Genomic DNA, 26,151 nt, shown 5'->3' with positions numbered 1-26,151 from the left:
TTGATCTCAGTATAATTTGTTCAAAAAAATTTTCTTCAATTTTTTTGAAATGGGTCTCAAAAATTCCTGTTGATATTTTTAAAACTCGGTTAACCGGTTTTCATTGTTAATTTGTTAAATACATGACCCGATCTGATTTTTAACATTTTATAAGATTATAGCGTTAGATCTAGTCTGATTCAAATTATTCGTTAGTGTATAAAAAAACTTACTTTTGCTAAACTTAAGGAATCCTATTTTAAAATCCTTTAGTTTTATGACAAAAGTTAAGGTAATTCTCACAGAAATTCCAACACTTTAAAAAAATTGTCAGCCCCAAATGTATAGTATTCATCTATTATTGTAATTGGAATATAATCTTAAGATTGATAAAATTTTACTAAAAACAAATTTTTTTTAAATAATTAGGAAAATAAAAATATAACAGATGGTAAAAATCAAAAACAAGTTTGGATCCATTTGGAAGTTATAAGCACTCAAAGTTGAAAAAGTTCATAAGTTTATATATAAACGTTTGACTGCAAAAAAATCCTATAAAAATAGAAAAAATACATACATACATACATACATATCGGTAGTTCACTTAAGGATACAAAATTTTAAAAAATAATTATCAGTTCCAGCATCGCGACGCAAGTTCAGATTATTTAAAATGTATTTCGCGAAAAAATTCGACGTGACATAAATATTTTAAAACTACCATAATCAAGCATTAAAATTCAAAGTAGCGAAAAAAATATTTTTTCAGACCTGTGTAAAAATCAAACTAAATTTTTTCAATTAAAGCAAAAATCGGCTTCCGTTTTTAATTTGATTATTCATGTACTTCATATACATATATGTAGTCAAGTGCTAGTCGTTTTAATTTTTAAACAAAATAAAAATTCCATTTTTTAGCTACCGTTGTTCCATCATTCACAGATACAAAATTTAAAAAAATAACACAAAAATAATTTGTTAAATGCAAAACGTTTTTCGCATTAAATTAAAACTGAATGTAAAAAGTGGAAACATTTTTTAAATCTGTAAAATTCAGCAGTCGACCGCCATGCGACAAATGAATAAACGACTTTCGATTCCTCACCGTTGTTATTTTTTTGCCGTTGTTTTTGTTTTTTGCATACATGTACGTGTGATCATTAATATTGTGTTTGTAATGTCCTTTTTAGTTTTTATATTCGTCCTTTTTCGTTCTAAATGAATGGCAAAAAACAGAAAAGCAACAGGATGCATAAAACAACAATAGAAACGTGATGAAAATTTTTAATAATCATTCACGTAAAAATCTAAATATTTTTTAGTTGCCGAAAATAAATTTTGTCAAAAGTAATAAAGTTTCTGTCAGAGGGAGATGATAATGTTAAAGCTGGTGAATTATTTAGAGTATGTTATACGTTAAAATACTTGGCTTTGTTTGGATTTATATTCGTTTTGTTTGCATATTTGTATTTGTATATAATATATAGATATTAGACCTAAACATTCTATAAGGAAAGCAAAAACGTATTTTTGTTACCCCTGTAAAAATTTACCTTGCATTGTTTTATGACGATTCCCAAAATAGTCTAAGTCCAGCGATGGCGGTTCGTAAGCTGGACCAAATAAAAAAAGGTATTATACCCTACAACACTATGCAACAACATTAAAGTCCCTGAAATTGGGTCAACCAATACCCAGCATCCGAAAATTACAGTAATTTGCACTAACGTCTAACCACCTGGTTGGCTATAATTTGTAAAAGAAAGCGATGACAGTTTTCAATTTTGTGTCCCTATTGTAAGCGAGAGCGGAGACAGTCGTCACTTTACTGTCCCCAACTAATCTAGAGAATAAACAGTTAAACAAAACTTATGCGAAATGGTTCATTGCCGTGTACTAACTCCGTAAGGAAACGTATTAGCTTTTCGAATGTATTTTTGTTATATATGTATATTGTGACTATTGTCTTCCTTCTAGGACAACCAGATGTTAAAATAGCTAGTAAACTAATTAGTAGGTGGATAGGGAAAACTCTAAGTTCTAAGGCTTTACTTTCATAGATACATACATACAAATGTAGAAAAATATATTGAGTTTTGAGAGGAGAAAGTGTATCTGCATGTGTACGTGCATATGCGGTTAATAATAAAACCACGTTCAATTATTTACATACAAATGCTCATCATACAAGTTGAACATTTTAAATTTTGCATGTGATGCGTCATTGATGTTTGTTCAGTCCTTCTTAAATGTTACATACCAGAACAACAATTTAATGATTTAAAGGATTTAATTTGAATAATTAGATTAATTTAATTTTCAATATACAGTGGAGTCGGGACAGAGTGAACACTGGATAATATGAACTCCTGGATAATACGAACATCCAACATTTTACATTAGTGACTCTAAAGACTGAACAACGCAAACAATTAAAAAAAATATGATTTTTTTATGTTTTCTACACATTAGAAAAAGCTCTGAAAAGCAAAATACTCTAACACTACTTGACTAAACAAATTCCTCTATTTATTTTACATGTTTCTCTATTATTTTACATGTTTATTTAATAATTATTGATGCTTCGAAGATCCAAATATTCTGATGAATTTTGTGGTAAAAATTATTAAAACTTTTAAATAGAGAACAATAAGAAAGCAAATCATATTTGATTCATAAAATCTACTGATCTTTTGTCAATTGAAAATGAGAAATTTCAATATTTAATTCAGAGAAGTTCAATTAAAATTGAGATTATTCGAATTCAGAAAAACATAATTGAAACTGATAATTTTAATTTTGCATTCAGAGAAATGCATTTCGATTTCGGAAAAGAACAATTGAATTTGATATTCAGAAAAATCAATTATAAATGAAATTTTTTCGTTGGAAATTAGGAAAAGAACAAGTGAAAATTAAAGTTTTTATATGAAACTCGGAAAACAATTTGAAATTGAACATAAAGTGTATAATTATCGTATTATTATTTTCTTATTATCTATTGTCTTTTCCGAATTTTGAAATGAAAAATCTCAACTCCAATTTTTCTTTTCTGAATTTCAAATCAAACACTTTATGAAAAATGAATTAGTTTACTCTATCTCAACTCCAATTTTTCTTTTCTGAATTTCAAATCAAACACTTTATGAAGAATGAATTAGTTTACTCTATCCCGACTCCACTGTATTCTATTGAAATTCTGTTTAAGTGCAATAAACAAAAGTTGTCTGTGTCTCTCTGTGTTTGTGTGGTAAATGGGGGGTTTGTTTGTAATAAATTCGGTTGAAATAATTTTCCTTTCTTTTTGAAAAATTGCAATTCACCTGTTTCTGTTTGAAGAAATTCTTCTTTCAGCTTCTCGTATATAAATAATAATTTTATTAATATGTATTGATACAAGAAATAAATCGAAATAAAATAATTGTATTGCATATGATTTTTATCTGTAAATCCCATTTTGGTATGGTTTTGTATCGAACATGTGTTCAAATACAATATAAAAAAATACAATAAAGAGGAAAATCATAAACCAAAAATGAATTTATAGTACAAAAATTTAGTTTTTTGCCATTTGTATACTTAATAATTTGTTTGAGCTAAAATAAATAATAAAATAACAAATGATGTTCAGTGTAACAAATGAAACAAAATTGTTAACAACTTGAACAATTCGATAAGTTTGCATTTCAAGGATTTCCTAACCCACAAATAATTGAGAGCCAACAAATGTTTGTTAGTAGTAGTATTTTTCTTTCGTACTTTTCTGGGCCATTAAGCTGTTGCTGGTTCTATATACATGTTCACTTTTCGTTCTTAGTTTCGATTTCGAATACTATTGCTGTTATTATCTGACTGTCGCCAATAAGTTTTGAGCCTCTATACAAAAACCGTAATATATATTGAAGCACGCTAGCTGCTCGTCAATTCTATGCCAGTTATTCCTATTATTTATTACATGAACAGGAAGGACCATATTTCCATATATGATTATTACAATCTTTAATAATCCAGCATTAATTATTGTGACAATTAAATCTGGCGCAGATAAGAGTTCCATATTGATAACATTCACATTCGTAAACAGGGTACATACCCCGGAAAAAATTATTGGAAACATCGAAGAAATAGCTATCTAAAGTTCCTTGGAATATTTTTGTTAGGACCAATAGGTGAAAAAAAAAAATTACCAAAATGTCCAACTTTGACCCCCTCTATCTCCGGCAGTTCTTGACCGATAGAGCTGAAAATTGTCTGTGTCTGGCCTAATATTCAATATTACATATTGGACATATGTATATCAAAAATATTTACTTTGAGTAAAGCTGCATTAAATGTTTTTTTTCTCATCTGAACTTTGAATAAAATTTTTACTTATTGTAGTAAATGACCGATATATTGTGGATCCTTGCAGATAGCGGAGACGATTAAGCCATGTCCGTCTGTCTGTTTATGTGTAAGTCTGTTGAAATCAATTTACTGTAGAGGACAGATATCTCTGAGAAATAGATCTTCAATAATTCCATCAGATATACTTTCGAGAAGCAAAAATCCGAGACAACCTTTGAAAATTTCGTCTAAAAATTCTAATTTTTCTCTATAGTGTTGTATACAATGAAAAAAGTTTTTAAATAATTTTCACTAATCCCCGTGTTATTTGGTGTGCTGATTCCGAATATGGAAATAAAAAAGACTTATCACCCACCAGTTTGCCACATTTTCATCTTTTAGTCCTGCTGACTATATACTTGAGACCCTAATTAATTAATTTAGACTTATACTTAAGGTTATAGAAATGTATTCTGGAAAATTTAGCGCGATAGGGGAAAACGATTTTTATTTATATAAATTTATCCTTTTGGATTTTAACAGCAAATAGTTGTGATATATATTCAATTATCGTTCCAATAAGATATAAAACACAAAAATCGGTCGAATTGTTAAAGTTGTTATAAAATCCTCCGATCATTTAGCGTCACAAAATATTTAATTGAGAAATTCACAAAATTTGGAAAATATATAATACCCTTCAGACGGCAGTTTCAAAAATCCAGGTTCAAACTTTTAGCAATTTTGTTAAGCAAATTTTTAAATTTTAAGAAAATCTCCATGTGACTTATGGACAATAAAGAAGGGAAAAAATAGTAATGAAACCAGGACGTTATCTCTCACATATTAGCTTTAAATTATGAGGATTTCGGAAAAAAATTGTTTGTTACAATTTTTGAAAAACAGTTTTTTTTGTTTACTGTTATGCATTTTATATTAAACTTTTTCAGAATATACAATTCAAGACAATAGGAAACATATGTATATCTAAAGTTTCAGTAAAATCGAATATTGTTAACCCATAAACTGTGAAGATCAAACTGAAACTTTGCTATATTGGGAAATTCTCTTGAAACCATAGTGAAATATTATTTTGTTTTCAAACGATTTAAATAATATTTAGATAGAATATATAATGAATTCCTGTATTTATGATGACATCGAAAAAATTGAAATTAACCCTTAACGTAAATTTATTTTTACAGTTTTATAAAATGTTCATAATAAATGAACAAAATATTCGATACCATTTTGCGAAAATATTCGATACCATTTTGCGAGAATATGATGGGTTAACGAAAAACACAGATATCAGATTCGGTTTCAGCGGCTAAAAATACATACATTAAAAATAGTCGAATTGGTTCCAAAAGTTTTCACAAACCTACATTTCGTTGGCCTGTGTTATCTATACCCAGTGTTCCTCATTATCCTCGTTCATCCTAGTTCATCCTAGCTCTAATGTTTTCCAAATATATATGTTTTCGTAGAATAATTTGATTATAATAGCTCCAATAATTTCTCAGATATTCTTATTGAAATATTAGAGGATTTTAACTTCAATATTTTGTCTCCTGGATACACAAATTTTCGTGCAATATTTGGTTATTCTAGCTCAAATAATTTCTTAGATATACGAATATACACACATACATACATAATTCTTATACGAGTTGACAGACCCGCTATTGCTGATGCTAAAGGGGTTCTGACAAAATTTGATAACTAATTTAATAATAAAGAAAATTATTTGGGATGTATTGTCCCCAATTTTTTAAACGGATGAATGAAAGAATAGAATGTCTTGATTTTTAGTTTCGATTTGCAATTACAAAAAACGTGTAAGATTAAGAAAATATTTACAAAATTAGGTCCAAAATCTCTGTTGTTTTCTTTGTTTTTATATACATATATAAATTATGTTAATAAATAAATAAATTTTTACAAAAAATAGTAGTTTTTTGTCAAATATTTGCTAGGTATGAACACACCATTAGTAGTTTATAATGTTTAGAAAAAAACTGTGTTTTATTTGAAAGATATCTTGAAATCGTTATGTAAATATTTGGTGCCAAATGAAACCCAGTAAATTTCATATGTCCGCCTTAAACATAAGGTTGTTTCCTTCAGTTTTATATTTATATCAGTATTATTATTTGTTGCCAAAACAAAATTACATTCCTACATATATTTAGTTTAGGAAAAAGGTATTTGTTTTAGCTTTTTGTCAGTTGTTATGAATTTTGAATAATTGGATGAATGATGGTACCGAGAGGCACAAGTGCAGTTAACAAAAATATAAAACTGAAACGCTAACTGAATAATGGCCTCTAATAAATAAGCAGTTCTTGAACAATTATTACTTATCTATATCTATACCTATCACCCTTCCGTACATTTATTTGATTAACATGATTTGTTGTTATTGGTTTTTTTGCTTGAACATAAAGAGAAATACAATACAATACTAGAAACTAAAAATAAAAATTTAATGAAATCGTTTTAATGGTGTAATTTATGTTATTTAATATAAAACTTGAAAAGATGAAGTTTGTCAGAGAGTATATGCAACAGTTTCTATTTTTTTTTTTAATCAGTAAAATCTGATTAAATTTGTTTAAACTTTATGGTGAAGTTAAAATAAAAATTTTGTTATGAAACAAAAAAGAGAACGGAAAATTATCTGCCATATGTTGTAGTTGAAAGTTTTTAAAATGTCATTTGTAAGGATTTGAACTTGGTCATATTTTACATTTATGCCTTTAAACTTCTTCCAATAACAATATTTCTCCATATAATCTTTAAACTGCTATTGCCACACTACACCGCCACAACTGCTGCGGTTATCCTTTGGGCCAAAAAACAATATGAACAAATTTAATGTAGTCTATAAGTGACCATTGTAATTACGTAGTATGTGTGTGTGTGTTGTATGCCCGGGAGAACGAGTTTCCTCAACCAATTGAATATTCTCTCATCTTTAACTTTTCCTAATAACATTTATGGCTTTTATTAGCATACTTAATACCATAACTACTACATTTGTGTAACAGAGTACACAAAATGTGTACAAATATTCTAGTGCATTTTGCTCGAAAATCCTTTTCTGTTTATTAGAAAAAAGAGAAAAAAAGTTAAGAAAAAGGTTAAGAGCTGAATTAAATTGCAATTAAAAATCTAAATGCTTACTTTAAAATTTTTAAATATGTATGTTGTAAACGTTTTCATTGTAACTGTGTTGTTCAGAAGAACTCTTGGTCATGGTAAACTAATATTAAACCAGTAAAATCAAAATGCAGAAAAAAGTTATAAATTACTGTAATTGGTGACTATATTTTAACTCAAAAACTGGATGATTGCCCTGTTAAATTATGTTTAATAGGTTTGTATGACATATTGTACATACTTTTAGTAGATATATAGAGTTTCTATTGATCTGTGCATACCGACCGTTATTCCTTTTCTACTTCTATTTTCGGTGAAATCCATTTTTATCCAATTGGCATTAAATTTAATTGCTTTTTGTTTTACCTTCAGCATTTAATGCAATGAAGCCAAACTATAAAATTACTTCTTTAATCCAATTTAGTTTTGATACCATTTCATCTGATTTTTTTGTTAAAAAATTTAAAATAACTTTTAAGTGGCTGCATAATAATCTCTGTGGATTTTAATTTTAAATGAAAATCCATATAAAACATCAATAAAGTAACGAATAAATTTATATTATATGTATGTATTATATGTATGTATGTATGTATGTATGTATGTATGTAGTATGTATGTATGTATGTATGTATGTATGTATGTATGTATGTATGTATGTATGTATGTTGTATGTATGTATGTATGTATGTATGTATGTATGTAGTATGTATGTATGTATGTATGTATGTATGTATGTATGTATGTATGTATGTATGTATGTATGTATGTATGTATGAGTATGTATGTATGTTATGTATGTATGTATGTATGTATGTAGTATGTATTATGTATGTATGTATGTATGTATGTATGTATGTATGTATGTATGTATGTATGTATGTAGTATGTATGTATGTATTAGTATGTATGTAGTATGTATGTATGTATGTGTATGTATATGTATGTATGTATGTATGTATGTATGTAATGTATGTATGTATGTATGTATGTAGGTATGTATGATGTAGTATGTATGTGTATGTATGTATGTATGTATGTATGTATGTATGTATGTATGTATGTATGTATGTATGTATGTATGTATGGATGTATGTATGTATGTATGTATGTATGTATGTATGTATGTATGTATGTATGTATGTATGTATGTATGTATGTATGTATGTATGTATGTATGTATGTATGTATGTATGTATGTATGTATGTATGTAGGTATGTATGTATGTATGTATGTATGTATGTATGTATGTATGTATGTATGTATGTATGTAGTAGTATGTATGTATGTATGTATGTATGTATGTATGTATGTATGTAGTATGTATGTATGTATGTATGTAGGTATGTATGTATGTATGTATGTATGTATGTATGTATGTATGTATGTATGTATGTATGTATGTATGTATGTATGTATGTATGTATGTATGTATGTATGTATGTATGTATGTATGTATGTATGTATGTATGTATGTATGTATGTATGTATGTATGTATGTATGTATGTATGTATGTATGTATGTATGTATGTATGTATGTATGTATGTATGTATGTATGTATGTATGTATGTATGTATGTATGTATGTATGTATGTATGTATGTATGTATGTATGTATGTATGTATGTATGTATGTATGTATGTATGTATGTATGTATGTATGTATGTATGTATGTATGTATGTATGTATGTATGTATGTATGTATGTATGTATGTATGTATGTATGTATGTATGTATGTATGTATGTATGTATGTATGTATGTATGTATGTATGTATGTATGTATGTATGTATGTATGTATGTATGTATGTATGTATGTATGTATGTATGTATGTATGTATGTATGTATGTATGTATGTATGTATGTATGTATGTATGTATGTATGTATGTATGTATGTATGTATGTATGTATGTATGTATGTATGTATGTATGTATGTATGTATGTATGTATGTATGTATGTATGTATGTATGTATGTATGTATGTATGTATGTATGTATGTATGTATGTATGTATGTATGTATGTATGTATGTATGTATGTATGTATGTATGTATGTATGTATGTATGTATGTATGTATGTAGTATGTATGTATGTATGTATGTATGTATGTATGTATGTATGTATGTATGTATGTATGTATGTATGTATGTATGTAGTATGTATGTATGTATGTATGCTGTATGTATGTATGTATGTATGTATGTATGTATGTATGTATGTATGTATGTATGTATGTATGTATGTATGTATGTAGTATGTATGTATGTATTATGTATGTATGTATAATATATGTATGTATGTATGTATGTATGCATGTATGTATGTATGTATGTATGTGTTTGTGTATTAATACCCTGTAAAAGATGGGTCCATTTGGGTAATTCTAAAAGGTCTCCCCTGCAAACATTATTGGAATACGTGGTCTCCAACTAGGATATCAAAATGTTAAGTGAATTATATTTTCCCCACATATATTTGGATTAGGTTTGCACTAATCCTAGTCCTTCGAGAAGTACTCTTTAAACGCGTGTGCGGAATAGTCTAAATTTTTGGTGGGTATGTTCTAGTTGCTTTTATTGTTAACATTTTTTTCATTGTTGTTTTTGGTAGTTGTAGTCGTCGAATTGTAATATAAAACAGCTTATTAGAAGAGTGCCATTAAATTTGGTTAATAAAGCAATTTCCATGCGGGTGCGTCTCTTTTTGCGTTTTTAATACTATGAAATGTTGCGAATGCTTCTCCCTCCAATTATTCCATAACTCCACCCCCGCAGATATGTTCACAATACTTATTTCTTTTAAACAATCTGCCAAACGGTACAGGTTTATAAGTAAATGCCTCTGTTCAAGTTAGAGATCATGTACATAAATACATGTGTTTGTGTTCTTAAAGATGAGAAAATATTTAAAGTTTTAAATGTGACAACGTTACCACCTCAAGCATTAACATAAAAAATATATTTTTTTGTGTTCGCTATCTGGAAAGGCAGCAGAAAAAGTTATGAAATTTATAAAAAGTAAAATACTAAAAAGTAGGCAACAGTTTTCCTGTTTATTTTTATGGCATTTTGTCGTATAAATTTTGGAGGTATATCATGCAGTTGTAGAAATGTTTGTAACATTTGGAGATTGTGGCAAAACAGAGGTCAAAACAAAAAACTTAAGACATGAATGAAATTATCCCCATTTCTAAAGCAAAAATTTCATTAAAAATCATTGCTTTTCTGTGAGCTATTTACATTTCGTATCTCTGAAGGGTAAACAAAATTCGTCAATGATTCATTAAACGAATTCCCTTTTTATTTGTTTGTTTCTCCTTTTTTTAATTTTCTTATTCATAAAAAATACATATTTAAATAATTGAGTAAAATGTTTGTTGTTAGTAACAGAAAATACGCTTAAGATAATCCTACTTTATGTTGTTGCTGTTTTTTATTATAAATAAGCAAACAGCAACAGTTTAAAGAACAAACGAGAAAACAAAAAAAAAAAAAAAAGAACACATACGTATGTTCAATGTACATACATATGTATGTATGTATGTATGTATGTATGTATGTATGTATGTATGTATGTATGTATGTATGTATGTATGTATGTATGTATGTATGTATGTATGTATGTATGTATGTATGTATGTATGTATGTATGTATGTATGTATGTATGTATGTATGTATGTATGTATGTATGTATGTATGTATGTATGTATGTATGTATGTATGTATGTATGTATGTATGTATGTATGTATGTATGTATGTATGTATGTATGTATGTATGTATGTATGTATGTATGTATGTATGTATGTATGTACAGTTGCGTTCAAAATAATAGGAGTAAAAATTTCAAAAAAATTTAAATATAAATTTTTTAGTGAAAGATTTAGATTTTAAATAAAATATTTTTATAATTTATTTATTTAACTTGTTCTCTAATTTTTATAATCATTATTTTAAATATTTAAGAAATTTATTTTAAAAAATATATATTTTTTTAAATTTATATACAAAATCTGTTGTTCAAAATAATAGGAGTATTCGTTTTAAGTTCAAATATTTTTAAAATAAAAACAAAAAAGAAAGAACTTTCATCTAAAATATTATTAATTAGTGTGTAGCAATACAACATCAGCTATTTTTGTCAAGTTTTTATTTAGAATTTGGGTATCTGAGTCTCCAGAACTTAATGTCTTTCCGACAACGGCTTTGAGGAGCTTGATGACGCATATCGTGGACGATTATCCACAAATATGCTGTAATTTATTGGGAAACCCTTAAAAGACGTTATACGCAAGGTTTTTTAACGATTTGTTTTACAATCAGTAAGTCGACAACCATATCATTGCCTACTTCCTATGGAACGTGCTTCCACCATTTTGGAATCAATCATGTTTTCATAAGACTACATCGCCATTTTATCAACTTTGTTTGTTGGGAATATGAGAACATATCTTGGGGTAATATGTTTACCTACAACCTTTGGTCTACCATTCAATTCTACAATTTATTAGGCCATACCCTTTTTGTCAAGACCCGTCTTGAATCATTCCTGTTATACTACTTCTTTGAAAGTTGGTTATAGCTTAATATTTTTCGATTAATGGACTTCCAATATATTTTCTGAATTCATTTAGATTTAAAAACACAATTTGTTGTCGTATTCTTGCATTAAAAATTCATCCATGTATGAAACCACCTCTAAATGTGGTACTTGGCAATCTTTATGGATTTGACTATATGCTTTATGGTCTGAAATTAAATGTTTTCAAAAAAATTTTGTTTGAAAATTGATCTGAACTAATTGAATATTGATCACGATGTTTTATAACTACAATTTGGCTTAGTTTCAATATTTTAGGACGCCCTAATGAGATTAATTTTAAAACCTTGCCGTTAGCGCTTATCATTTTTGCATAAAATGTTTAGTTTTTATGAGAGATTTTAAAAAATTTTACTTCTTAAGTATTCAAATAATCTTTTAATCAAATTAGCTTGAGATATTTTATTTTTCTTTTCGCGATATTTTCATAATTTCCAAGATATTTAAACAGATTTCCCCTTTCGTAAATTCTGACTTTTTTTCATGATTTTAAATGAAATAATCATGAACTGTGTTTAAAATTGCTTAAATTTATTCAAATACAAGAATTTTATACAATATTTTTAATATTTACTACGAATGATGAAAATTAGTCTAACTTAGGTTAGAGAATATACCGTACTCCTATTTTTTTGAACAGTCGTAATCTGATATGGATTCCGAAAAAGTAAATAACAAAAGAACTAATGAAGCTATATAAAAAATTTCATTCGTTTTTTATTTTAAACACCTAACAAACAAATATCGTGAAAAAATATTGGATTTCCGTAAATGTTTCTTTTTAAAAATAACCTGCACAATTATTTTGAAGTCTCACTCCTATTTTTTTGAACACAGCTGTATGTATGTATGTATGTATGTATGTATGTATGTATGTATGTATGTATGTATGTATGTATGTATGTATGTATGTATGTATGTATGTATGTATGTATGTATGTATGTATGTATGTATGTATGTATGTATGTATGTATGTATGTATGTATTCCGTATTTTACTTTTAAATGTAATTAAAAGCACGTGGTATAATTTATTGTAATAATAAAAACAAAACAAGCCAGTAACAACAACATTGGCAGGAGGAACACAAAACAACTGAACAAAATGTATGTAAATAAACTTATGAATTTATAAATAAATAAAAAATAAAACAAATTGCAGAAAGACATGTAATTGTTATAAATTATGTATAAAAGAAATAAAAAACGAATTTAATAGAAAAAAATTCAAGAGTTATTTGATACTATCTAATTACATACGTTTAGTGCACTGCACATATGATTAATAAATATTGATTTAAAATTATTTATTTAAGAATTTCATGTAAAAACACCTCTTAATCGATGCCTATTAATGTACTAAACACGAGAAAAATATACATATTTTTTTCGAATAGTCCTCAGTTACCTACCAGCGATTGGTAGGCCTTTCGTGCACTGAATACTCCGGGTTTCTTTTACAACAAAAATCGATGAAGCACACCCAAACCGCTAATTTAAATTGATAACATTAAACATCAACCGGTAGCTGACAACGAAACGTGTACCAAAAAGATAAGCCGTTAGAAAAAAGTACGATTTTGCATTAAATGCAATAATTATAAACAAGTAGTTATTGGCTAACCACAAAAGAAAATGCATCAATGTTTCTCGTGCGCAGAAAACGCAATATTTTTTTTTTTTTTCAAGAAAAATTGATGAAGCACAACCAACCCGCTAATTAAAATTAATAAAATTATATACTTATAGTTTGCTATTTATGAGGTCTATAGCAAAATCTATAACCTTTTCGGATTTAATGTAATTAAAAAATGCATTGTTAAATAATCGGTAAAAATGTGGACTTAGTTTTATAAATAAATATTTTTTCCGTGAATTTTTAAAATATTTGGGTTAATTTCATTTATATATTTGTTCCTTCGTTGTGGGTTACATCCATGCTTATATTTTTGAGTTTCGGTTTAAAACGTCATTTTGGGAATTTTTTTGAACTTTGAACTTTTAACAAGTATAACTTTGGCGGCTTTTGCTAAAAATTATTAACGAGAAAATAGTTGTACTTCTAAGATGTTAGACAATGTTCACATAAAGTATCGTTGATGTGCTATTAAAAAAATTTCATAATTTTTTTGAAGCCTAAAATCAAAAATAAATAAAAAAGTATTTCCGATATGTACTTACGTAAATACAACTGCTAAAAGATTGAATGTAATATAAATAAAAATAAAAACAAATAAGAAAATGAGAATGAAAAATATATATTAGAAACCTGGCCGAACAGGTGGCCTATAACACGTTTCGTTATTTTTATTTGTTTGTCAAATTTTTATCGCAAATGTGCGTGCTGTGCTGTCAAAATGGTTTTTAATTTTATCCTTTTTTTGTAGTTTGTATCTGAACGGGCATTAATGATTCAAAATAAGAATGAATGAAGTTAAACAACAATAATAAGAAACGTTAGTAGTAGTATTTGCTAGAGACTGAGAATACACTCCAAAGGGATGTGGATGTCAACTTTGTGCTTTTAGCACTGTCACCTTAGTGCTTTTTACGAGCTTTTTGACGCCAACAAATTGCCTAGTACTTTTTTAGTGTTGTTTCGAAATTTCACTCAATTTAGTATCGAAATAATATTTTAAGGTAATTTTGATTTAATTTTATATCATCTATAAAATGTTAAATATGTATATTGTCTGTTCCATGATTTTGAATTATTCGTTTTTTTTGTTTTTGGGATGAAAACGTTTTTCAGTTTCTATTTGTATCATTTGAGTAAAGTAATGCAAGTTATGAAGATTTCTTTGGTAATTTAACATAATTATGAGATCCGGGAGCCACACATGTTCGGGAGCCACAATTTTATAGGGGCTAGGGGAAATAACAGACCGATTTCTATCATTTGCAATAGGATTCATCAAATTATCTTAAGCATTACGATCTTTAACATGAATACAAAATTTAGTAACATCTGCACAAGCCCACTATAGGTGTTTAGGCTTAAAAACAAGCTTTTTAATATATAATTCTTAATTACCATAACCTCAAGAAATATTGCATTATTTTCAGGACTTCAGAACTACTTCCGTGAAATCATATTCGCCATATAACTCCTGTTCTTTTATTTTTATCTATAAACATGTATATAGGTCGGCCATGTCCGACTGCACCTTCCTACTCCTTTTTATATGTTGAAGTGTATGTATGCATATATTTCCAAAATATATATTTTATAACCTAAAAAAATTCAAAATTTTTACTAGAAATTTCGATCGCTTGCGAATCCCAGAATGATGTATTTGTGACATCATTAGTTCTAAGGTTTGCTTTTCAATTTATCTGTTTAAGACGGTTCTATATCTACTTAATTTAGAAAAAAATTTTATATAAAATAAAATTATATTGTTTGTATCATACCATTAAACTGTTAGTTTTGTACAGTAAATTTTTTCTATATTCAAATATTATTGAACAATATAATTTATGGGCCTTCAAAATACTTTTTTAAATTTTATTTTTTGGTTTAATATATTTGCTAGTTTCTTATAGTTGACACTTTTAATTCGAACTGTATCTGTTTCCACTGGTTCAAGATCTACTGAATTTAAAACAAATTATAACATGTTCTAGTATACAAAACTTTTCTTTAAAAATAGGAAAATATTTCTCTTAGTACTTTTGTAAGAGAAATACTCGTTTTTTCTTTAATTTGGTGCTTTTTGAAATTTTAAAGATGACAACACCGCATTTAAAGACCTTGCCTTGTTGTGGTGTTGTTTTCATTTTCTCTATATTTTATTCTTCTTTTTCCAAAAATACAAGGGAAACCTTCAGTAAGTATTTATAACTTTCACCATCGTGAGAAGGGTATATATAAGTTTGTCATTCCGTTTGTAATTTCTATAATATAATTTTTCGACCCTATAAAGTATATATGTATATTCTAGATACTTATAGATAGCGGAGTCGATTTAGCCATGTCTATCTGTCTGTCCGTCTATGTGTCTGTTGAAATCAGTTTTTAGAAGACCCCAGATATCTACGTGATCCGAATTTTCAATAAGTTTCGAGAAGTTTCCTATTCAAAATCAGCAAAATCCTTCCACAAATAACGGAGATATAAGCAAAAATCTGAGACAAACTCTGAAAATTTCATCAAAAAAAGAGAATGTTTGTGCAAGCTTTGAATAAAAAAACAACAACAACCAACTAAGCTTATCTTAAAGACGAAAACTTGTGTAGTTGTATGTTGGTTTTATTACTTTGCGTCTTTTGTTGGCTTTTGAGTTTTGTTCGTTTCGTGTTAGTTGTTGTATGTTTTGTTATTGATAAAATGGCGGTAGAGTTGGAAAATATAAAATTGAAATGTTATAAAATTATACAATTTTTATCACACCATAGTGAAGGGTATATAAGATTTCTCAAAGGCGAATATTGAACTCTTACTTAACGAATTAATTTGTTTCATTTTGAAAAAAAAAAATAAAATAAAAATAAAAGGCGTATGAGCCTTGTCATTAAATTGAAAATCAATAGTAATCATACGTACATACGTATACATATTTATACATAGGTAACTGATGTACGTATGTATGAGTGTCCCGAGGAACGGTCTTTGAGAAAAATATAATTTGTGAGAAATAAAATATCTCCAATCTTTTTTGAAATATGTCTCAAAAATTCCATAATTTTGAGCTGAATGCTGGAAAAATAATTTTAAAATTTGTATAGAGTTTTTTCTTTAAACCCATTTTGAGTATATTACAGGCAATTCTTTTTATACATATTGTACTGAGATCAAGATTTTTAATCGCTTATAGGGAATTGAAGCCATTTTCAAAAAGAATATTTTTTATTGTTCTCATATTTAGCACATGAATATGCATCGTTTAAAAAGTGGACCACGGGACATTCTAATGTACATATGTTCATATAACTGAACATATTTGTGCAATCAGGGATATTATAAAAACTAAACTGTTTGAAAAATACAGTAGGCGTAATTCTAGTACTCTCTAACATTTCTAGACTATATTTTATCTCTTTTTTAATAAAAATATTTAGTGGTTATTTACAGGGTGTCCGCCGGGAAGGTATACTAAGTACTTTGTTTTGCGGCATTTTGGTTAACATTAGTCTTGACAGTTCATATTTGGCAGTCATTCAATTCATTGTCGAAAAATATTCGATAAACCAACGTGTTTTAATCGTTAAAACATTCTATCATTCCAAGCATAGACCACAACGTACTACAAGATCGGCTGAAAGCATTAATACTGCTCAAGAAAGTGCTCAAACCGATCCATCAACCTCAATTCAACGCCGCGACGGAACGATATGGTGATATGATTGAAAACTTGTTAACGCCACAACTGCATGCTTTGGGTTTAATTAACATCGCATGCAACCAGAATTACATTGAAATTACTGCGAAATCTCTTTCCCCAACAAGGTATTTCAAGAAATGGTGATCTTGATTGGCCTCTATGGTCGCCTGATTTGACTGCTCCAGACTTCTTTTTGTGGGGATATCTGAATAGCAAGGCTTATGCGAACAAACCAGAAACGCTTGAGCAACTCAAACAAAATATTCGTGATGAAATTAATGAAATACCGAAAAATGATATTTGTCGAAATTAAATAAAACATTTATCAATAGAAAATCCATTCTCATTAATTTAATCAAAAATTATAAACAAACAAAGTAGTATACCTTCCCGGTATTAAAGCTATTTACAATATAAAAGCTATTTAAATTTAACAATTTTGCTCTTATTTTTTATATATAGCCAGATGTTTTTAAATATAAGAAAATCGTTCGAATCGCCAAATGAGTTTTGGTTCGAATCGCCAACAAATTCTAACCAAAACTCATGTCCAACCGGAATCTATGAACGATAATACGGGCAGTAGGCTGGATGATATGGATGAGACAATGAAACTCCTAATGGACTCTCATTTACCACCTGGTATATCGGACCATAGATGAACCGATATTGGAGGAAGGGGAGGCTAAGTACTACGTCAACCATGGTTCTTGAAACGTTACTACATACATATTCCACCCATTGAAACATATATATGATATGAGGTGGCACTTACAGCCAAGTAGTCAGCAACGAAAGAGCCAAGGGAGCAATATTTTTCCAACAAATCACGGTAAAAACAATTTAAAACAAAAAAGTTTTTGGCATAATTAATTTCGAACATTTCGGACAAAATTCAATTGCCAACATGCACTAAATCATTGTCAGATACATTTTAAAGGGTTTCTCATATTAACGAATTTTATCAAATTAAAAAATCACTATAAATGGAAACAAAAACCCATTAACGTTACCCCTAATGCATAATATCTGACAAATTGTCTACAAAAATAGAAAAAATATTGCATATGGCATTTCCAAAAGTGTTGTTGTTGGGTATTTTTATGTCATAAAAATTTAAACATATATTTTGAAACAAATCCTCAGAATCATGGAGGAGATTCTGTTTTAAGTTTTGTATATTTTTCATAGTTTATAAAATGTTTCTTTGAAAAAACTTACCGATTTTATTACTGGAAGTTGACGTTAAGTACTCATTAGTTGTTGGCAGTTGTATAAATTGTTGTTGTTTGTGTGTAGTCATGTTGGTGCTGTTGCTGGTATTACGTCTATTGCTGCTGCTAGCTTTATTATTGCTATAGTTAATGTTGCAATTTGGTGCAATATTGGTGCTGCGACGCTGTTTATCTTTGGCATTCATTTCCACTAAAGATTGAGCAGCTGACCATTCCAAACGTTCGCAGAGTTCTATATTGTCCTCATTGTCACTGGACAATGTTACAGCTAGAGCTGGTTGTGTTGCTAAAGTTATATTTGAAAGTGCTAAAGGCGATTGAGGTGCTGAGATTGATGTCGATTGCAAAGCTGATGCTGGTGATAATGATGGTGGCACTGTTACTGGTAAATCATGTTCCATAGATTGATATGCGGCATTTTTATTAATGTTGTCATTAACCACAATATCAGTAGAGAAAATTGTGCCAGTGTTGGTATTGAAGCCGCTAACGTGGCTTTTGGTACTGTTGATTGTAGAAGTAAGGGGACTTATGTGTCTGACATTGTTTAAATCCGTTGATTTTTTAACAATATAGATTGTAGCGGTTTGCTGAGTTTTTTGTTGCTGTTGATGTTCCTCTTGGTATTCCTTATGTTGACCCACCACCATTTGCTGTTGACGTAATTGCAATTGTTTTGCATTTTTTATGGTGCGACGCTGTGTTTGGTTGACAATAATTCCCGTCGTTCCACTTTGCGTCTGCAGTTGCTGTTGGTTAGAAAATGTGGCTACTGCTGTTACAGGTGTTGTTACAGCTGTAGTAGAGTATGTAGTGGTAGTATTTTTTGCCAACACTATTTTACTTGCAGCCACCATACACTCCACAGACATTTTTGTGGCATTAACGGGTTCCTTTTTTTCTTTATTTGTCCCAGCTCCTTCTTGTATCCTGTTTGGCGTTTGCCTTTTTTATAGTGATGGATGTATTTGTTGCTTTTTTGAGTCTGGTTATTACTCCATATTTTCTTTTTTAAAGTTTTGAGTTCATTTTTGTTGATGCTATAGTCAATAGTGTGAATATATATATGTAAATATGTACTTGGCGTTGACACACATACATTTAGCTATTATTTTCTCAAGTTAATCCTTTCGGAGAATGTTGTCATTATATTCTTCTTTTGTTAAACTTATTTCGGCATTGGTTTTAGTAACAGTTTAAAGATTTATATTTTATTAATTTTATTTAGAGTTTTTTTTATAAGAGAGTTTTTTTATTTTTAGTTGTGTATTTCACAGGTTAGGTATTGCTTTCGATGTGTTGGTTGACTAAAATTTTATTTTATATATCTTTAAATTCCATTTTAAAAGAATTTTAATTTGCTTAATTTTTTGAATAACGTTATAGTATAATTAATACATTTAATAGTTTATAATAGACTTTGAGAAACTACAAACAGTTTTACTTGAACTTAGATCATTTTGAATATTCATCCGTCAACATTTTTGCTGAAATAAAAGTAGAATTAAAAAAAGTAATAATTGTTATATATGTATGTATTTAACTAAATATATTATTTTTCTAAAGACATTTTAAGTAGTATTTTTTTAAAATGTTGCAAACTAAACTTCAGAATCAAATATAATAATATAATAATTTTCTTGTTCTTTGCATTTATTAGTGGCGTTCCTACTATATATAAGCTTTCAATGTTTGTGTTAACTTGATGACTACTTATTAAAAATTCTGTCAACAATATTTAGTCAGACACACATTTTCAGCTCTATCGGTCAAGAACTGCCGGACTTAGAGGGGGTCAATGTTATACATTTTGGTCATACAGGGTTTTATTCTAATGAGTGTAACTTTTTATCTATTGGTCCTAGCAAAAATTGGCCAAATAGCTATCTGAACTAGATAGCCATTTCTTCATTCTTTCGAATTTTTTTTTAAATTTTTTAAACATTTTTTTAATATTTTTTTTTTTAAATGGGCCCTTTTTTTTTGCTTTATAGTCCCACAATGGGATGCGAGTGGGATATCTATCAAAAAATTATTTTTTAACTCAAGAATAATTTTTTTTTTTTCAATATTTGGCACTTAATTGTCCTCTATTTTTTAAAGCCTTGTGATTACTTAGTGGAATGCGAGTAGGATATATTTATAACAAATATTTTAAGTCCAAAAGCAAAATTTTTGAGTTAGTTATATTATTATGTTTTTCACATATCGTCACCTGAAACGCAAACGGCCCTAACTAACCAAAAATTCAAAATCGGTTTTATTGTTGATTATAATGTATTGCATCAAAACAAATGTCCACACAAAAAATTGGACTCCTCCTCCCAAAATTATCGATTTTATTGGCAAAAAACAAAAACATTTAAATATTAAAGGTAAAAAGTCCAATTTATTCATTTTATATACGCCATTGTCAACTATCATAACAACTCACTATTAAACAATTTGTTTATTCACTACAAATAAGTCGCGTTGATAGAAACAAATAGTTTTTTGCTTCTCCTGTAAAATTTTAAAAATGTTAGATAGGGCCGTTTGCGTTTTAGGTGACGATATGCCTTGCATCCGACTAAGTGGCCACAAAGCTCTTAAAGGAAACAGTCAAAGCTTTCTTTTGAGTAAAAAAAAACAAAGTTACAAAATAATTTTCTTGATAGATATCCCACTCGCATACCATTATGGGACTATAAAGCCCTTTAAGGAAATTGTATAAGCTTTCTTTTAAGCAAGAAAAAAGGGCCAATTATGAAAAGAGCCAATTAAAAAAATATTTATATATTTATGTATTTACAAAACAGCAGAACAATTTATAAAGGCGCTATGATTTTACCAATATAGAAAATTTAATTTTTGAGCTTAAATTCCTATTCGATTTAATTGTACAAACAAGATGTACGATAACTCATTTCAACTTTTGCACTTTTTTAAAACTCATTCATGATTTAAAAATATTTTAAATAAAGATTTTATACAAAGTAAAAACTTCGCCAAACACCAAACCAAACTCCGTTGCGAAAACCGAACGTTCAATCGGACAATCTTATGTATTACCTCTATCGCCAAAAATGGTGGTGGATGGTATAAAAAACACTGAAAAGGGCAACTTAACGGCATAAATGGCGATTGAAATAATTTTTAAAGAACATGTATATTTTATTGTTTTATTTGGCTCTTGGTTTTTTACCCATAGAAATTTTAATTGAATTTTTAACGAAGTCTTCACAACATTAACAGTAATAATGAATGAATTTACACAACACGGTAAATGGTAACTGAAAGCAAAATGGCATCAGGATCAGAGGAAGTGAAATGGTAACTGCGATAAACAACAGTAAATTGCTTTAAAACTTATTATTGTTTTTTGTAGCAACAGAAACAATAAAGGAAATTATTTTTTAGGTTTTTTTAGCATCTGTGACCACCTGTCAGAATATTTTGATTACAACATAAACACAATATTTTACTTCTTCGTTTATTATTTTTTTGTTGGTGCATTATTTGTTGTTCATAGTTTAGATTTGTTACATTTATGAAAAAAATTACTTTAATTAGAATCTAATGAATTAAAATAATTTACGCAAATATTGGCTTTGTCAAAAGCCTTTTCTAAATATAAATTTCAAAAATTTTACTACAAAATTTAAATAGAAGATAACTTTGACTGGGAAAAACTAATTTTACTTTTTTAAGTTTACACATTTTAATTTTAAAAGATTTTTCCTCAAGCCAAGTATTTTATGAAATTTTATAAAAAAATTTAATTAAAAAAAAAAACAGGTAAAAATATCGAAAGCATGTCTGACAGAATTTGGATCCCATATTTGGGGTCTTCAGAAAACACAGAAGGACATGGCTTAATCGACTACGCTATCTATAAGGACCCATGACATACAAATTTACGTTATAGGGTCGGAAAATGTTAAATATCAGTTTAAAAGAAATATATTTTTAGTGCTAGTGATACCTAATTCGGTACCAAATTTTACTAAAAACTCAATTTTCAAAATCCTATTAATCGCCATTTTTGGCTTACCTCATCGTGTGATAGTTTACTGACCATTATGAATACGGAGGTTAATATTATTTATTTAAAATCGATCTTTAGCTTGCAAAAAGTTAAATATTATATCAGCAATGCAGATGTAAGAAAATTTTTACATTATCACATTTGTTCACAAAACTAATGATTTTCACAGAGAAGCCCATTTTACAAGCTTTTTTAAAAATTGTTCAATAGATTTCACAGTTTTAAGAATGGAGTGGGAAGGAAGCTCATAATGCTTTAGAAAAAAATTACTTTATAACGATCGTGTTATACTAAGCTCCATTTCGACCTATAAATTGTTTTAAATTGCTTTTCTCTGTCGTATACTTGTCCAAAAAGCTAAAAAGACTTTTTCCATTATATGAATTTTCGGGTAACATGGATGTCAATTTAAATGTTCTGCATCTTGCTCAGTATGGATCGAATAAGTTTTAATTTAGAAATTAAAATTTTGGATTTGAATTGCCTTCTTTTCCTTTCTTTAGAATTTTGAAATCCCCTAATATCTGGTTCAAGTAAATTTTCGTTAGAAAAAATTGATTTTTTACCGATTCCATTGCACTTATTGTTTTTTGGTATTTCGATTTAATTTTAATTTTTTTATGTTTAGAATTTTAAAATCCCCAATATCTGATATAAAAGATATATTCGTTCAAGTGATTCGCCGCCCTGACTGTAATAATCAAAATATCTTTAGAAAAAACAATACTTATAGAATTTTTTACCGATTTTCTCTTCTTGTTTTTTCGTGTTTCTATTTGATATGTTTTCATATTTTATTTTTCTTCTTAATCTTGTTTCCTTTTAATGTGTTCTTCTCTTCTTTGTTGTTGGTTTGAGTATGGCAACACTGGTTGCTTTTGTTTATTATTGTGCATTGAAGTAGAGCAAACAAGTGTGTTATTAAAATACGAAAATAAAATCTGAAAAAAACAACAACGACAAGAGAACCGTTGCGACACGTCCCGTTTGTTCTCTTATTCATTTATTACATGTTTATAGTACAAATGTGAGAGTATGTGTTTGTTAGACAATGCAGTCATAGCAATTGAGAATGAAAGCAGGAGCAAGAGAGTAAAATTTTTACGGTTATTGATGCTTTATTTCCTGTACTTGTTTTGTTGATTATTTTAAATAAATTGCATTATTTCGGGAAATTTAATAAAATTGTATATTTCTATTCAACTTTAATAAATCCTTTTTATTCTGTCACTATAAAATTGTATTCCTAAAAGTTTAATCATAAAAACTAAAAAAGTCTCGTGAAGAACGAGGCTACACGAAGTTTAACATACGAATGCTGATTTCATGTCAGAAATTCGTGCAGAGATTTTGCTTCTTATTTCTAGTGTATTTGTTTTTGTCTGTAAATCTTAATATGTGTTTGTTTTATTTTAACCGCCTTTCACCGAACTTCCCCGCTAAAATGATAACAAAAGCAATAACATTTTGGTTCAAAATATACCACCACAACAATAACAAAGATAACAAGTACATTTTAAACCCTATAACAAGAACATCAAACACAACACTACTTCTACTACTACTAAATCAGTACTACTACTGTTAAAAGGAAAAGCTAAAAAGGATATTAAGTAATCACTCTGTATGAAAAAAAAATGGCTTTTCGTTTCGTTTTTTCCTTTTATTATTATATTTCTCAACATTTTCTTTAATGAATTTTAAGGATTAAATAGATTTGCTTTTTCCTAGTTTTTTTTTTTTTAGTTTCTGTTCCTATTTTTATATTGTTTATGTATAAAATTTCTCACTCACTTTCTTTAGTTTTGAGGTTATGACCAGCTTAACTTTTTCTTTATTTTTTTCATTATATTTTTAGGTTCTATTTTATTGTAGTACTTATTTTAAAATGTTCTTTGTCATCAACACCACTATCACTTTAAAAGCACACAAAAGAAAAACTGTTTCATTATATTTTCTTTAGAACTTTTTAAATGGATTTTTTATAGTTTGGATAGCAACAGTAAAAACAAAAATAGTAAAAACAGGCATAAAAACCATTGATTTGTTGAATATAATTGATTTTTCCTTCGGTTTTATGGTTAATAAAATTGTATTAGTTTTTTGTCCTTTTTACGAAGAAGTTTTAAAATAGTCTGCCGAGAACTTGATTGTTGGTTTAGTTGAAAATCATGAAAAGATTTATTAGTTATTTGTTTTATAGTTATTATTGTTATTAACTAATGATGAACTTAGAAATGGAAAAACAGAATTAGTAGTAAAATTTTAAAAATGTTTTTTGCACAGTTTCTGCGGATGTGCGTCAGTTTTTGACGTACCACTCCCTTCTACTGATAAATAACAAAGTGGTTTTCAACTGTTGGTCGTCGAACGTTGTTGTCGTCGACGTCGTCAAAACAATAACGCTCCAACCTCCTCTAATCGTGTCTGTGAACGCGCCTGTATCTTTATGTGAAATTTTCTATTATTATTGTTTTCTTTTTGCATTATAGGTTTACGCAATTTTCATACCAAATGCGAGTATTTTTAACACTTGTATCACTAGAGAAATATCACAAGAAAGCAAATTAGGAGAGAACTGTTAGCATAGAAGAGAGTATTATTTTACTAATAAGAGAGTAAGAGAGAAAGACTTTTCGTGTAGTTGCAAGCTCAACATGTTTAAAATCAAAGTACATATTTGTTTTTTCTCATGTCGCTTTCAATTCAAGAGGGTGTTTTTATCTCATAGGGGGTGATAGAAATAGTTCTTTTTTGTAAATTTTTGCAATGGGAAAATATTTAAATTTCGTTTTATTTACCATTTAAAATAATTGTAATTTTTGAAAGTGAATATTTGTATTGTATTGGAAAAGTATTGAATAGAGTACAAGTGTTTTGTCACAAATATGTATATGAACGTATCATTAATGTTTTCTATTGGATAGAAAGTCTTCTTGTAGTCCGAAAGATTAAAATTAGAAAACATTTAACAACTTTCCTTTTGCAAGCCCACTGTATCAGAGTGCATTTTTTATTTAAACCACTAGGAAAGAAAAAAAAACAAATACACGTTCACATATATAAAGGCACTTTTAAACGTCTTTAACATACCCTTTACACACACTGAATTTTTTATATTGATATTTAATTATATTATAAAAGAAAAATAATAATAATCTTACCTTAATTAATCTGTGTGCTTTATCCAACTCCGTAAAATATGCACTGTTTTACTCAATAAGTTTTGTCGCCTTCAGTACATTTGTGTGCGTTTAAACTCTAAAGATTCTGCAAAATGCAACCCTTCTAAACAGACCAAACAACAAAAAAATCCACAACAATATTTTTCGCATACAACAAGTAGCCGCGCAACATATTTGAATTGTATAAAACAAGAACAAATAACCAAAGAGAAGGAGAATAAAAAACTACATATGTATTTATAGAAAACACACTCTCAATCGTAGAAAAAAACGCTACAAGTGTATTTAACAATGTATGTATGAA

The 26,151-nt window shown here is 28.2% G+C and overlaps 1 protein-coding gene across 5 annotated transcripts in view; it reads right to left on the bottom strand.

Moving 5' to 3' along the window:
• LOC119600388 (zinc finger protein 37) overlaps positions 1–25,858 on the bottom strand; it is a 37,238-nt gene extending 11,380 nt beyond the window's left edge. For 2 of the 5 annotated variants that reach the window (XM_037950572.1, XM_037950575.1), the window contains exons 1-2: positions 24,457–25,038; positions 18,622–20,122 (exon numbers count right to left, since the gene is read on the bottom strand). In XM_037950572.1, coding sequence (XP_037806500.1) covers positions 18,622–19,507 — 886 coding nt within the window. In that variant the 5' untranslated portion in view covers positions 19,508–20,122; positions 24,457–25,038. Of the gene's footprint in view, positions 1–18,621; positions 20,123–23,405; positions 23,445–24,456; positions 25,039–25,826 lie in introns of those variants that run through there. The other 3 variants (XM_037950574.1, XM_037950573.1, XM_037950576.1) reach the window with 3 other exon arrangements.
• Between the last annotated feature and the right edge of the window lie 293 nt (positions 25,859–26,151).

This window comes from Lucilia sericata, unplaced genomic scaffold, assembly GCF_015586225.1.
Source record: "Lucilia sericata isolate MDLA Ls3-8-SP2 unplaced genomic scaffold, ASM1558622v1 Contig000112F_arrow, whole genome shotgun sequence".
Taxonomy (NCBI): domain Eukaryota; kingdom Metazoa; phylum Arthropoda; class Insecta; order Diptera; family Calliphoridae; genus Lucilia; species Lucilia sericata.
This window is presented reverse-complemented; position numbering and strand designations above follow the sequence as displayed.